This window comes from Schistocerca cancellata, chromosome 5, assembly GCF_023864275.1.
Source record: "Schistocerca cancellata isolate TAMUIC-IGC-003103 chromosome 5, iqSchCanc2.1, whole genome shotgun sequence".
Taxonomy (NCBI): Eukaryota; Metazoa; Arthropoda; class Insecta; order Orthoptera; family Acrididae; genus Schistocerca; species Schistocerca cancellata.
The window spans coordinates 323,750,311-323,766,806 of record NC_064630.1 but is presented as its reverse complement, the minus strand read 5'-3'; the positions used below and the strand labels follow the sequence as shown (position 1 = coordinate 323,766,806).

The window sequence follows — 16,496 nt, the reverse complement described above, 5'->3', positions numbered from 1 at the left end:
TACAGGGAGGTGCCATCAATAGTGATGACAATGGCACCGTGTGGTAAAGGGACAGGAACTGTGGACAGTCGATCACATCTGCCATCTCCCTTCTTCACACTTATCTGCCCTCAAACCTGCTATCTACAGTAATGTACATACATTTATTAATTATTAGTTATTCTCTACTTTCATCCTTGTGACTTCTCGTCAATTTTAGTGAGTTTTCGCCTTCTGCTAATGTCGTCTTCCTCAGATTTCATCTCGTTTTTCCCCTTGTGCATCCATTTCGTCCTTTTTGTATTTTTCACACATATTTGGGTGTATTTCTGCATAAGTTATTGGACGTAATTCTACTTTTTTACATAATTTTTCTCATTTTTTGCACCACCATGGATCATTGCTCCTTCCATCTGCGTCAATACAGAAAAGTTTCCTTATCCCTCACCAGACCCTAGTCCCACATACTGTTCCTGCTTTGTTGCTTGGCTCTTGAAATCCCCCCTAATGGCCTTACCATCAAATTACCCATCTCTAGTTGCGACCCGTCCTTCCAGAATGACCTCCACCTGTTCAGATTCTGCCAATCCTTAGCCCTCACCAACATATTCCTGCAAAACCATATCAACCAAGCCCAATTCTCCTTGCAGTACCTTCTCTCCATCTGCAAAATTCTCCTGCTATGTAATCCAAAATTCCTAGAACCCATAACACACATTGAAACTCTTGCCCTGCAGGAACTTGAGCAACATGCACAATGCCACCTCATAAAGCTCTCCATCCTACTCACTTCCTATTCCTGCCTGGGAGTACCACTGTCCACCACCTCTACAACAACTCCAAACCTCCCCCATGTCTCCTCATATCTGACAAACCCTGTCTCGCAGACCTACTACACTAGCCCCACCCTCCAAAACTCACTCCCACCACCACCACACAGAACCCAGAACCTAAACAGACCCACAACACAGTCATGAACCTTTCCTTCCAGAAGCCTTAATCCCACATTAATATTAGTCCTTTCCAAAGGCCTCACCTTTTGCCCCACTCCCAAATTCAATGATGCAGGACTAGTTAAAGACCTTCTCTCCTTCTCCCGGTCCCTACAAAGGAAACACTTTTTTGCCGCCAACCCGACCAATCAGACTCAACAAATGACCAATACTGAACCATGCCTAGCTCAGTTCACTCCTCTATCCAACTGTGATGCACCCCCACTGCCTCCAAACCACCCCCTGTTAACTTTCCAGAATTTCTTAACCTTGAACCTTGCCTCACCATCATTCCCCAAATCCCTCAACATGCAAACTAACCGTATATCCACAGAAAGAACCGCAGTCCACCATCTAAAAACTGATCCCAACCTTATAATCCTACCTACAGACAAAGGCTCCACCACAATTGTTTTGAACCGGAAGGATTACGTGGCGGAAGGACTCCGTCAGGTGTCAGATACTTCCACTTACAAACCTTGCCACAGTGACCTCATTCCATTAATCCAGCAGGATCTCCAGTCACTACTCAAATCCATAGGCCCATCCCAGAACCTCTCCCCAGAGTCCATTTCTTTACTTATTCCTACCACTCCCCGCACTCACACCTACTACATGCTTCCTAAAAAAGTCCAGAAACCCAACCAACCAGGATGCCCCATTGTGGCCGTTTACTGTGCCCCCACTGAGAGAATCTCTGCTCTCGTATACCAACACCTTCAACCTATTACCAGGAACCTATCCTCCTATATAAAAGATACCACCCATTTCCTCCATCAACTCTCCATAGTTCCTGTCCCTTTACCACATGGTGCCCTGCTCTTCATATTGATAGCACCTCCCTGTACACTAACATTCCTAATGCTCATGGCCGTACTGCTATCAAATACTACCTATGGATTCCAAACCAACAGCCTCCTTCCTAGTCACCATGACCAACTATATCCTCACCCACAATTACTTCTCCTTTGAAGGCATTACCTACAAACAAATCCCGGTTACGGCTGTGGGCACCCGCATGGCACCATCCTATGCCAACCTATCCATGGGCCATCTAGAGAAATCCTTCCTAAAAACCCAGAATCCTAAACCCCTCACCTGGTTCAGATTCACTGATGACATCTTTGCTATCTGGATTGAAGGTGAGGATGCCCTATTCACATTCCTCCAGAACCTCAACAACTTCTCCATTTGCTTCACCTGGGCCTACTCAACCCAACAAACCACCTTCCTAGATGTTGACCTCCACCACCAATACCTCCACTTCGACAGCTGCCACTCTTTCCATACCAAAAGTCCCTTCCATACAGCCTAGCCATCTGTGGTCGTCGCATCTGCAGTGACAAGCAGTCCCTTTCAAAATATACCGAGGGCCTCACTGAAGCCTTCACAGACCATAATTATCCTCCCATCCTTGTACAAAAACAAATCTCCCGTGCCTTATCTTTCCAGTCTCCCACCACCTCCCAAAGTCCCACAGTCCGGCCACAGAAGAGCATTCCCCTCGTAACTCAGTACCATTTGGGACTGGAGCAACTGAATTACATTCTCTGCCAGGGTTGCGATTACCTCTCGTTGTGCTCTGAAATGAGAAATGTCCTGCCCACTATCCTTCCCACCCCTCCTACAGTGGTATTCCGCCTCCCACTGAACCTACACAAAATACTTGTCCATCCCTACACAACCCATACTCCGATTCCCTTACCTCATGGCTCATATCCCTTTAATAGACCTAGATGCAAGACCTGTCCCATACATTCTCCCATCACCACCTATTGCAGTCTGGTCACTAACATCACCTATCCCATCAAAGGCAGGGCTACCTGTGAAACCAGTCATGTGATTTACAAGCTAAGCTGCAACCACTATGTAGGCATGACATCCAACAAACTGTCTGTCCACATGAATGGCAACCGACAAACTGCGGCCAAAAAACAAGTGGACCACCCTGTTGCTGAACACACTGCCAAACATGATATCCCTCATGACTGCTTCACAGCCTGTGCCATATGAATCCTTCCCAGCAACACCAGCTTTCCTGAATTGTGCAGGTGGGAACTTTCCCTGCAATACATCTTATGCTCCTGTAACCCTCCACCTTCATTAGTCACTGTCCTCACCCATCCAGCCCCCTCCTTGTTCCCATTCCAGCACTACACAGCCGTCATCTCACCGCCACACCCAGTCTTTTAATCCTTTAACTGCTCTGGATGTGTTAATGCGCCCGCCTTTGTACCTGTCCCTGTGTTCTGTGAACGCGTTTATGCGCGCCACCAGTCCTTCTACCTGGTACTCTGCAGTTAAAGAGTTAATTTCTTTTTATTTATCTCATTCCTGCTACTTACCCCCCCCCCCCCCCCCCACTCCCCACCTTCTCTCTTGCCATCCGTCTAAACTGCAGCACTTCACTGTCCACCACTCCCACCATACTATCCCCTCCCCTCCCCACCCCAGCCTCCTCCTTACCCCCACCCAGTCGCCATTCCCATCATGCACTGGTGCTGCTGCTCACATTGTGGTTTCAGTTGTCTGACGCTGCAGACGTGTGTGCAAGTTGCATTTGTGTGAGTGTGTGTGTGTGTGCACAGTTGTATGTGTTTCTATTGCCAACAAAGGCCTTAATGGTCGAAAGCTATAATTGTGGGAATCTTTTTGTTGTGTCTATCGCGACTCAGCATATCCGCTATACGGTGAGTGGCAACTTTCCTTCTCTAATATTGTTACATTCCATCCTGGATTTTCCATTGTTTGAAAATCCACTTGGTGTTGGATAAGGCAAACCAGGTCTGAACCAAAAGATAACAATTGCAATAAATGCTACTCTCGGTAATTCTTATCGATGACGAAGCTCTACTGAGTAAAGCTCCTCACTCCTAGTTCACGTGTATGGCAGATAAGTATCCATTACATACATGGAATTTAACCGAATTTAGCAGCCGTCTTAATAATATAATCCAAATATTTTGGGATGGATACCTTGTTTACAAATGCCCCCACTGGTTTGAATTTCTCTGTTTGTATGTAAACTCAATTTAGTAGGACTGGAGTGGAACTAATTGTTGACTAGCTTACCTCAGTCAGAAGATGGTTTTGTTGTTTAAGTCGAGCCAAAATATCATGAGAGGGTGGGCTTGTATGATGAACTGCCAAATTCATATGAAGTGGAAGTCCACCACGTTCCCAGCTCTCTGTCAAAGTAGCCAGATGCCTATTGACTTCCAAGACACGAGCACGTTGAAGTTCTAAACGTTCCTGCTGGGCTTCTGTCCACTGTTCCTGTAGTTGTAAAATAAAAAAAATACAAAAAATGCTTTACATTTTTCCCATGACTGTTTAAGTACTAGAACCAAAAGTGTATATTTTGAATTAAGGACACTAGTTTCTGAGGCTGTGAATCGTGAAATTACAGAAAAGAACAATGTGTGAAATACTATATAGTTACAAAAAAAGGGGGGGGGGGGAGAGAGAGAGAGAGAGAGAGAGAGAGAGAGAGAGAGAGAGAGAGAGAGAGAGAGAGAGAGAGAGAGTGTGTGTGTGTGTGTGTACTTGTGTTTCTGAATGGAGAACTCTGCACTACAGAGAAGAAATTATTGAAAGACTGATTTAACTGATATTATTGCAAAATTAAAACTGCACGTTCTCTCTCTGTATGTCAAATATGAGTTCTGAAAATGGTGATGAAGTCAACATTGAGATGATAACAATAATAATTATTATTATTTTAACTCTGGTGAAACACTGTAAATACAAATGACGAACTGTACATTTACACATACATCTGTACAGGTCCTGACAGAAAAGAAAAATACAAGCAATGAGAACAGTAGAAAAAGATGAAGAAAACAATACAATTTTCAACTGTGGTAACAACTCTTTGTCCACTTTTTGGAGCAAACTAGTACTGCTGATTTTATCCTTCAGCTTTGAGAAACTCGCAACATTACTCAACAAATTTGTGCACAAAGACACCTTAGCTCAGTACAACAGCTACCATGCAATGAAATGTGGTATTCTCTGATTCAGCATCAGCTTAAAGAGTGGTGCAAGTGTTAGGACTACTAACGCCAATATATGGTGGGACAATATGGTGGACAATAGATCACTTGTAGCAGATAATTTTTTGTTAAGGAACATGTCTTTTATGCTCACTGTTTGTAAGTAAAGTGTGTGAGTAAGGCACATTGGTCATGATTCACAACACAATAAAGCCAACTCTTAATTAAGTATCATTCTACTTTTAAGGCTCAAGGGTTCAAAAACACAAGTTGTGTCCATGTTAAGTTTGGATCCAACACATATTATGAATTGTTCAAGCTCAATCATAATCATGTGCCATATCTACAAGCACACATTTTCTGTGACATTTGCTATCACAAGTGTAACCAAACATGTACTACTTTCAGATGTCACAGACATAGAACCACTCATTTTTGCACTTTATTTGGAATCTGTGTAGTATTTTCTTCACCAAACTGCAAATGATGCTACCTTCTACACAAATTTATAATTCAGAGCTGAAGACCAATTTACATGTGCTATTTATATCGGCAGTACAGATAGTAATAGTTGGGAATACAGAACACACATGCCACTGATGTTAGATCTTAATGACTAGGGTTTCCTGTAAACATTTGGGCTGGAATGGTTGGTAATATCATCCAGAGCTGTACATATTCCAGTGCATTTAATAGATCAGTTGACAATCAGTTTGAACATACCTCACGTATAAATCTGTATCATCTGCACACTGTATGACTTGTTATGTGCAACCTCTGGCTGAAAAATTATGGAGCCCCAAACATTTAAGTATTGAAGCTATCTGCTAACTGTGACTTTGAGACACATTGGATGGATCATGCAGGACATGTTATGTGCCCAGTATATCAGTGTATTTACCTGATTTAATGACTCCCTTCATTTTGTTTATTTGATGGTGCAGGAGAAAGCATCTCAATAGTGAGGTGTAAATGTTCAAATTGACACCAGAGCTTAGTTTCTTGCCAAAATCAGTTATTTATTTTACAGCTTAATCCATAATGCTACCATCGTCGACATAGTTGGTTGATCAATGTAACGAAGTTCTCAAACATGTAATGAGCCTCAGGGCACTGTTTTAAAACCTACTCTAAATGTTTTAATATATGTTTCATAAAATGTAATTTTAGTTATTGTTGTATCTATTTTCAGAATCTTATGGATGTCTTACACATGTATCTCACAAATTATAATTTAAAAGAATTCTTTTCCTTAACAAAACATGATCCTGTGTGTGTGATCTATAATTTCTCAACCAGCACGCATACTAAAATTATCAGATAATGTTAACATAAGTTTCAGATTTTTCACTGAAGGAAAATAATATAAGTAGATTACTGTACGAAATGTGTCCCAAAGTCATATGTATTTCCACTGGTGTCCTGAAAAGCTGCTCTTCTTAAACATAGATTAATGTAAAATAATGTGCATGAACATGTGAAAGATCCCAATAGTGCCAGATTGTGGCAAATTTGGTAACATTCTGGAGGCAGTTATTTAGGTGGAAACTCTAAGGGGTAAAAATAGTGTGCTGAAAGGAATGAATTATCTTCTTGATAAATATGACACTAATTTAGCACACAGCAATTTGATGTTGAAATAAACACCATATAATGCATCTAATATTGCTTATTAACCTATTTAAAGTCACTGACTCAGGAAATGCATGAGCAGGGTTGATGGACAGGTAAATTATGATGATGATTGAATCTCTAAGTATGGGGACTATGTAATTTGTCCATTAGGAATGAAGATAGGAAATTGGAAAATGTATAAAAAATGCTGTGACTTACCAAGCGAGAAAGTGCTGGTAGATAGACACAATAAAAAACACACAAACACACACACAAATTTCAAGCTTTCGCAACCCATGGTTGCTTCAACAGGAAAGAGGGAAGGAGAGGGAAAGACGAAATGATGTGGGTTTTAAGGGAGAGGGTAAGCAGTCATTCCAATCCCGGGAGTGGAAAGACTTACCTTACCGCATGTGCGGATGGATGTGTGTGTGCGAGTGTATACCTGTCCCTTTTTCCCCCTAAGGTAAGTCTTTCTGTTCCCGAGATTGGAATGACTCCTTACCCTCTCACTTAAAACCCACATCCTTTCGTCTTTCCCTCTCCTTCCCTCTTTCCTGATGAAGCAACCGTTGGTTGCGAAAGCTTGAATTTTGTGTGTATGTTTGTGTGTCTATCGACCTGCCAGTACTTTCGTTTGGTAAGTGACATCATCTTTGTTTTTAGATATATTTTTCCCACGTGGAATATTTCCCTATATATATATATATATATATATATATATATATATATATATATATATATATATTTAGACTTACCAAACAAAAGCGCTGGCTGGTCGATAGACACACAGACAAACACAAACATACACACAAAATCTAGCTTTCGCAACCAATGGTTGCCTCGTCAGGAAAGAGGGAAGGAGAGGGAAAGACAAAAGGATTTGGGTTTTAAGGGAGAGGGTAAGGAGTCATTCCAATCCCGGGAGCGGAAAGACTTACCTTAGGGGGAAAAAAGGAGGGAAAAAAGGACAGGTATACACTCGCACACACACACATATCCATCCTCATATACACAGACACAAGCAGACATTTCTTTCTTTTAAATATATTTTTCCCACGTGGAACGTTTCCCTCCATTATATATATATATATATATATATATATATATATAGTCTATCCTTGAGGAGCTAGGACTCGATCTGAAAACCCTAAACCTTATCAAAGAAACGCTCACAAACACAACTTCTAAGATAAAATTCCTGGGTGAAATATCAGAGCCCTTCCTGATCAAAACCGGCGTCAGACAAGGTGACGGCTTGTCTCCACTCCTCTTCAACCTTGTCTTCGACAAAGTCATCCGAGAATGGGAAAAAGAACTGAAGAATCAAAATTACTGGAAGCCTATACAACTAGGAAGATCGAAAGATGGTATTAAAATTTCATGCTTGGCATTTGCAGATGACGTGGCCATTCTAGCAGAAAACGAGACCACAGCAATTAAACAGATCGACATTCTCAAAGAATGCGCCGAAAAAGTTGGGCTACAAATTTCCTTCCAAAAAACCAAATTCATTTCTTAAAAATTGGAACTCAAAAACTGACTACAAAATATGGACAAATTGAGAGAGTTCCATTCTTTAAATACTTAGGCGAGGTCCTAGAACCCACAGGGGGAGAGAAAACTGCACAAAAAGTTAGACTGCAAAAACTGAAAAGAGCATAATGGAAAACCTACAACATCTACAATAAAAAATGTCTCTCCATTCACTCAAAAATAAGACACTACAATACAGTAATTAAGCCCGAAGCACTATATGCCAGCGAAACACTCACACTCCATAGAAAAGGCGACCTGGAAGGCATCCTGAAAGAGGAACGCAAAATTATCAGAAAGATTCTTGGCCCAAAAAGAACTGAAGATGGATACAGGTTACAGTCTCGGAAAACTACAGAAAAATTATCTAACCTCGCCGCAGACATCTGGAAAAGAAGACTAAAATTTTACGGTCATATCCACAGACTCCCAACACCCAGACTCTCCCACAAAATTTTAATATACATTGAAAAATTGAAAACCATACCCTGGATAAAAGAAACCAAAACAGATCTAGCAAATGCACAAATAAATTCTTCAGAAGTTATAAACAGAAATGTATACAGGCAAAAAATCAATAGTTGGAAAGTACAACCCGAGAATGAAGTTTGCAAGAGACAGGGGACAAAATGGACAGAGGAAAGAAAGAGAATTCATGGGGACAGAATGAGAGAAGTTTGGAGAATTAAAAAATTGAATCGGAAAAGCTTTGCGTGATCCGTATGGGTCCAATCGCACATAAAGAAAGATGATGAGACTTACCAAACAAAAGTGCTGGCAGGTCGGTAGACACACAAACAAACACAAACATACACACAAAATTCAAGCTTTCACAACAAACGGTTGCTTCGTCAGGAAAGAGGGAAGGAGAGGGAAAGACGAAAGGATGTGGGTTTTAAGGGAGAGGGTAAGGAATCATTCCAATCCCGGGAGTGGAAAGACTTGCCTTAGGGGGAAAAAAGGACAGGTATCACACACACACACACACACACACACACACACACACACACACACACATCTGCATATACGCGTATATGCGCACACACACACACACACACACACACACACACACACACACACATATCCATCCGCATGGATATGTGTGTGTGTGTGTGTGTGTGTGCAAGTGTATACCTGTCCTTTTTTCCCCCTAAGGCAAGTCTTTCCGCTCCCGGGACTGGAATGACTCCTTACCCTCTCCCTTAAAACCCACATCCTTTCGTCTTTCCCTCTCCTTCCCTCTTTCCTGACGAAGCAACCGTTTGTTGTGAAAGCTTGAATTTTGTGTGTATGTTTGTGTTTGTTTGTGTGTCTATCGACCTGCCAGCGCTTTTGTTTGGTAAGTCTCATCATCTTTCTTTTTAGATATATTTTTTCCACGTGGAATGTTTCCCTCTATGTATGATTATTCTCTCTCTGTACCTAGTGTGACTTCTAACACAAAACTGATCTGTCCACATTTTATCCCTTGTTCTTCCTGTTTGCTATCACTCCTTTTATAATGATACAGGAACTGCTTAAAATATTCAACAATTTTTTAAAAAGATTTCCTGGTAAGAGCTGAGGGAACATGGTGAAGGAATTGCTTAAAAGATTCAACAATGCCTTTAATTTTTTCCCTTGACAATGCTGTTTCAATCATTCATGTTCTAGTGACTAGTGAACAATGTATGTACACTTCAGAGCACTCATTGCACTACGTCTTAAGTTTGTTCATTTGTGTAATTTGATCTTGGGAGTGGCTGGAGAGTACACTATACTGAATGCCTGTATAAGAGATCTCCATATCATAGCCACTGGCTAGAGACCAGGGTGGTTAGTGGGGACTTATACAAATGATTTTACAGTAGTGAAACAACTGGCAGAACTACAATTTCCTTGTCCTCCCATAGATTTCTCAATACTACCCATTCTCCCTCGGAGATGTGTGATCTTAGCATTGGCAACTTGCTAAGTACTCTCCACGTTTTGCGCTGAACCTCTTCTACTGCTTCTGGCGGTAGAGAAGCTACGATATCCTCCACAGTCCTGATGTAATCTGCTATTTGTAGCATTTTTGGAGTGGGCATGAAATGTAGCCCTTTAGCAAGTATCTTCACTGTATCCTCATTCAAACATTTGTCAGTGAGATTAGTTACAGTACAGCTCTCTGCATCTTGGCATGGCTTTTTTGTAAGTAATCAAAATTTGCTTTCTGGCAACAACTGCATTGATTCTGCTTGTGACCATGTCACATTGTCAACCCAATCCCAAGAACCTGTAGAGAGTTTAGTGTGTATGTAAAGAGAGTGATGAAAATCATCAAACTGAACAGGTGACGCAGTCAAAATCGAGAACCTGAGGAACAGGTCAAGACTGAGACCAAGGAAGAGCAGCCAAAAATTGCTTATCTACCTTAAGCTGGCCCAATATCCGGAAGGACTGATAGGCCCTATGGAAACATGGCATCTATTGTATTTCGCTCTCTTCAACTAAGATAAAAAATATTATTTGTAATGTCAACAATGATCTAGATCTCCGAAGGCTGGGTGTGTATCACATTCCACATGAATGTGGCATGTCTTACATGCGGCAGACTATCAAAACAGTTGAGGTGAGATGCCAGAAACATTGGCAACATACTTGACTAAAATAACCAAGTAAACCAGCTGCTGCCAAGCACAGCCTCAAATATAATCATGAAATGAAATACAATAAGACCAATATCATGGTACAAATGTCCATTTTTTGAGACAGTATAGTTGAGGAGTCTATTGAAATTAAGCTGTCAGAAAACCTAATTAATAGGGACAATAGTTTCAATTTAAGTAACACTTGGGGTCAGGCACTTGATTGATTAAAATGTCACTGGCCATCACATATACCACAGTTGGAAAGTGCTGAGAAAATTTGCTTTTCATGAAATTACAGTGAGAGTTCTGAAAAACAAAAGAGCATCAAATGGCATAGTGGGTGTCGGGAATTTAACTCAGCTATAAACAACTGCACGAGACCAACAATAGTTCACAGTCTTGCTGGAGTTTAGGCAGTGAGACACATAGCAGCAAAACTCACAGACCTGAACAAGGCGGCTGGATTGGTCATCAAGATATTGAGCACACAATGGAAACAAGAACTTGGCAGAACACTGGATGCACACTATTAAAAAACCTACCATGCTTTGACTATAGTTGGTGCCTAAACAAAAGTGTCAATCACCATAACATGGGTACTAAGTGTATCTTGTCAGTATATGAAGGCTGGTGTGAGTATGACAGTTGGTGTAGTCTCCCACTGGTGTTACATGCTAACATTCACGTCGTGTCACAAAAGCAGGAGACCATGCTAACAGTCATGCTCTGATAAGCCTTCTGGTACTGACTGACAACTTACACTTATTAAAGACATAATGGTGGTTAACAATATACTTAGGGATCTGTTATAGTGTAAACAAAGCAGTTTATTATTATTTTTAATATTTTTTATAAAAAATATGTTTTTTAAAATGGTGTTAGGATGTTTTCACATCACTGAAAGGCAATTTTCCTGTTTGTTTTCATTGATATGAAGATGGTTACTAGTCAACCAAAACCAGTTATCATCTAATAACTTTTCCTTTGTGGGGGACCACAATCATGTATCTGAAAGAAATTTCCATAATTTGACAGTAAATTATTAATAATTTATTTCACACCATCATAATTTTGGTTTTATAGCCATTAATAAAATGTATACATCATACAATGCACTGCATGATGTGAGGATCAAAAAGTCATTACTTAATTTAAGAACCGTACGTCCATGTCACAAAATGTTCAGCATGCCTAAATGACATAACATTTTCAAAATAACATATACCTTGCCTTATAAACCAGTTGTCATGTTACAGGGGATGGGTACATGTCAGATACATAATAAGTTTGAAATTGTGTACAGTGAATAAACACACTGTTAATGTGTCTCTGACAGTCTATACATTGCTGTGACCTACATTCACCACATCCATACATCAACTGGCATTAACATTTGTCAACATAAGGGCAAAGGTTGTTACAAAGTAACACCACTGTGTAGCCGCATGATCTTTAGACCGGCAAAGGCATTACCAAGGAAAGTAAAAGGGATTATTTAGTTGGCTAAGTGCTTAACCACAACCTTATAATACAAGCGCATAACAGCTTCTTATAGAGACACAATGCAATACTCCATTCTCAAAGTGTAAATATAAACATTTTTGCATGCACAACAAAATACGATACAAAAAAATAATAGCACACATGTTGTATTATAAAACAGTAATCATCTGATTCCTGGTGACTTACATAAAAAAGCATACATATGCAGCAATTAGCAAGACCCATGTGAAATGCAGACACACCACAAAATTCTTGTCCACAACAAAACATAGGAGGAGAGGGAGGACGAATTGTACAGGAGAAAGGGCATTGGGTGCCAGGGGGACTGTAGGGGAGAAAGGGAGGAACAGACAATAGATGGTAGAATGACGGATATGGGATTGAGGGGTGACAGCAGGAGGGGGTTGTAAGGAGAAAGGTGGTTAGACCAATGATGACACATTGGAAAATGTGGGAGTTGGGGGACGTGGGGGATGAGGGTGGTTAGGGGAGGACTGGGGTGAATGGGAGGGTTCAGAGGGGGATGTGCAGCAGATAGGGTTGGAGGGGAAAGACTAGACGAACAATTGTATATTAAACAATGGAAACTCCAGGTAGGAGTAACAAAAATATACGGAATAAGAGAGATTGCCACTCACCATAAAAATGGTCCATCTTTATGCTGAGTAGCAATCTATCCTATTCCTTATTTGTTAAAAATGGTAGAGTGGTGTGCTATATTATGTACCTAATCATACACTGCAGCACAACATTAATATTCATCTACTTCATATTAATTCAGTCTTAATTCAGTCTTACATCATACACATGGGTTCTGTATATATTTTTTTGAGGTGACAAACTGATGTATTTCTTTTACATATAATGACATAAGAAATCTATCAAAAAATATTAAGAGCTACTAAACATTAACATTGTTATATAGTACTGAAAGGTTATATAATATATATGCTTACATTATAGAGCTAGTACACAGACTAACTTAACACCTGTGGTTCTGCTAAAATCAAGTATACACTCACAGGTTCAGTAATGTGATTACATACACAATACGGATCTAAGATTCCAAACGGGTAGTGTTTATAGCCCAGTAGTTTCAAAACAGAAACATTGAGGGGATTGGGAGGGGGTTGGAATTGGAGGTGGGAGAAAGGGGAGGTGAGGAAGGAAGTGGACTGGAGATGATAAACTGGTATATACGGGCACAGACGGGTATTGCATTATTTCTGGTTCCACACGACAGCTGCAGAGCACGCATACAAGTGCTTTGTGCCTGAAGAAAGGATGGATCCTACAAATTATTTCTCTTGCTTGCTTATGTAGAATTTGTTGCTTATCACCACCATCAGCAGTGACAACTGGCAATGAATGGAATTAAAAATTCACTAAATAGCTCGCTATAATCACATTTAATGCTTGTAGTGGCTATGACATCATAGCATTACACTCGGAACACTACTTAACGCTCACTGGCTGTCAGGGAATGCATGATGTAGGTACGCAGAATAAGCCTAAATTCGACCCCCATCATTTGTGACTCCAACAATAATCAATATGGTTCTGCTAGTTTCCAGCAAGTCACTGGATTATTGGCATCATTACAAAGAAAATGTGGACTTTGGATTACAAAAAGCTAGTGTTTGTAACCCAGTACATAAAAAGGAAAACACATGGTCCATGTTGTGTATGTAATGATACTACTGATCCAGAGATTGTTGCTGAAATCTACAAAAACCATATTGATTAAATCAGTATCAATCTACTTACCTCATAATGAGAGTTTATATCATATAGCATCTTCCAAGATTTTTATTATTTTTTAATCTTTTAATAATTTTCTACTAATTCTAATACAGTCCTTATTTTACTATTTGCAAAATGAATGTACTGATATGTCATTTTAATTACAGGGCTACAAACACTAGCATGATGCAATCCAAGGTCCATATTGTCTAAGTAATGACACCATTCAACCAGTGACTACCGTATTTACTCGAATCTAAGCCGCACTTTTTTTCCGGTTCCTGTAATCCAAAAAACCGCCTGCGGCTTAGAATCGAGTGCAAAGTAAGTGGAAGTTCTGAAAAATGTTGGTAGGTGCCGCCACAACTAACGTCTGCCTTCGAATATGTGTAGCGCTACACGGGCATGCATTGCAGGCACAGAGATAAATACTGGCGCCAAAACCTCTGCATCAGTAAAAAAATTTAAAAAAGGTGGAAGACGAGCTTTTTTCTCCGCCCCGAGTTTCGAACCACTGCATTTCCGTACATTATCCGACGAAGTAAATACAAATTCCGTATTGTTCATCTTCGAATGTAGCATAATTTCAATGTACTACGAAAATCCGACTGGCAAGATTGTTAGGGATGTTTGTCAATATGGCCAACTCTACGTTCTGAATTTTTTCCTACCTGTCAGAAGAGATGGTTGCTAATAGGAACTTTCATGAATTGTGAATCACACGCAGTATTTTCTTCACCATAAGAATAATACGAATATAAACATTTAGCCATGCATTCTTTCGTATTTGCTGCTATCGCATTTAAATCCTGTCTGCCTAATAAACTACGAAACTAGAGTGAGACAACAACAAATGTGGAAGAATATACATATCATGTAATGTTTATATTCGTATTATTCTTATGCCTAATAGTGATACAGTCAGAATTGAAGCACGGCAATTGACTAGATTTTTAAATCTAAGATGACTAATTTCTGTGCAGAATATAATGTACTAAAGAGGCGTCTGCAAAGATTTTCAAACGGAGAAAAATTTTCGCTAAACTCTCGTTCAGAACATCTTCTATCATACGCAGCTTATTATTTGGTTCTTGTTGATCATTACCAAAGAAAGCAGCAGTGTAAGTAACAACAAATAGCAGTCTCTTGCCATTGTTTCGATAATGAGACGATTCCTCTCTCTTTTTTTTAAAATTGTAAGCGGCGGTAGCGCGCACAAAAGCAAGCCATGCCGCGAACGGTGACAGGTCAAAAACACTCATTATCAGAATGAGACAAACAATGCATGACAGTACAGTAATGCATTTTCAGCTTAGAGTGACGTAAACACCTATAACAAAGAGAACGGCACTTATCAGATCAAAGAAAAATAAGTAATCAATTCAAACCAGACGAAGCACGTGAAAAAGGAAGGGTACCCGTATAAATACGGACGGGGCGACTGACACATAGCAATGGCTACCTGGTGCAGCTTAACTGCTAAGCTTATGACTCGAACCAAACTACTGTAGCTGTATCGTCATTTATTCGACCTAAATTGTGTCTCATATTACAATGGACCAACTTTGTTTCGATTTGGAGGTGTGGTCTAAAACTTTTCTCTCCCCTTGAATTTCGAGTCTCAAACTTCAGATGCGGCTTAGATTCGGGAAAATTTTTTTCCTTGATTTCGAGTCTCATTTTTCAGGTGCGGCTTAGATTCGAGTGCGGCTTAGATTCGAGTAAATACGGTATAGGCTGGAATCTAGCAGAGCTGTATAGGATAAGTCAATACTTACATAGAAACTACGTACTGGAAGTATAAGGGGCAGTCAAATGAAAACTGAACAACTGCCACAATTGGACCATGGAATGGCTCCACTCAAAGTAATCTCAACACATTATGACATTTATTCCACTGGGGGATGAGACAATCAATTCCTGTTTCGTAGAACATGGTTGGCTGCTGACGGATCCACAGCTGCATCCACTCTTGCACTTCCTCATCCAACTAAAATGACATCCATATGTATCTTTCTTCAAGTTGTCAAAGATGTGAAAATCACACAAATCCAGGCTGTATGGAGGATGTTGCAGTGTTTCCTAACCTAATCGTTGAAGTGTAACCTTCATCTGATTGGCAGTGTGGGGGTGGCCCCTACTGTGCAACTGGATGATTCCAGCTGAAAGCATTCCTGGGCGTTTTGACTTTATGGTGCATTGCAGTTTCTGCAAAGTGTCGCCATCGGGCTGTGCATTGATCGTGGTTCCATGCTCGAGGAACTTGTCAAAAAGAGGACCCTGCAGTCAAAGGAGGTCATTGTGACCTTACATGGTGCCACATTTCAAGCCTGAGGGTAAATGGCAAAGCCAACAGTGGAAACATCCTAGATCTCCCCCACCAAAGGAATCCAAAAATGTTCACACAAGGTCCAGTAAGGTCATGATGACCTTCTTCAACTGCGAGAGCCCTCTGGTTGTTGAGTTCCCTCAGTGTGGAACCTCAAACAATGCCCGGCACTATGAAGATACTTTGCAGGAAC

The 16,496-nt window shown here is 40.4% G+C and overlaps 1 protein-coding gene across 1 annotated transcript in view; it reads right to left on the bottom strand.

Moving 5' to 3' along the window:
- LOC126188894 (suppressor APC domain-containing protein 2) overlaps positions 1-16,496 on the bottom strand; it is a 121,283-nt gene that overhangs the window by 23,610 nt on the left and 81,177 nt on the right. Inside the window, exon 6 of the mRNA XM_049930582.1 lies at positions 4,044-4,247. Coding sequence (XP_049786539.1) covers positions 4,044-4,247 — 204 coding nt within the window. The remainder of the gene's footprint in view (positions 1-4,043; positions 4,248-16,496) is intronic.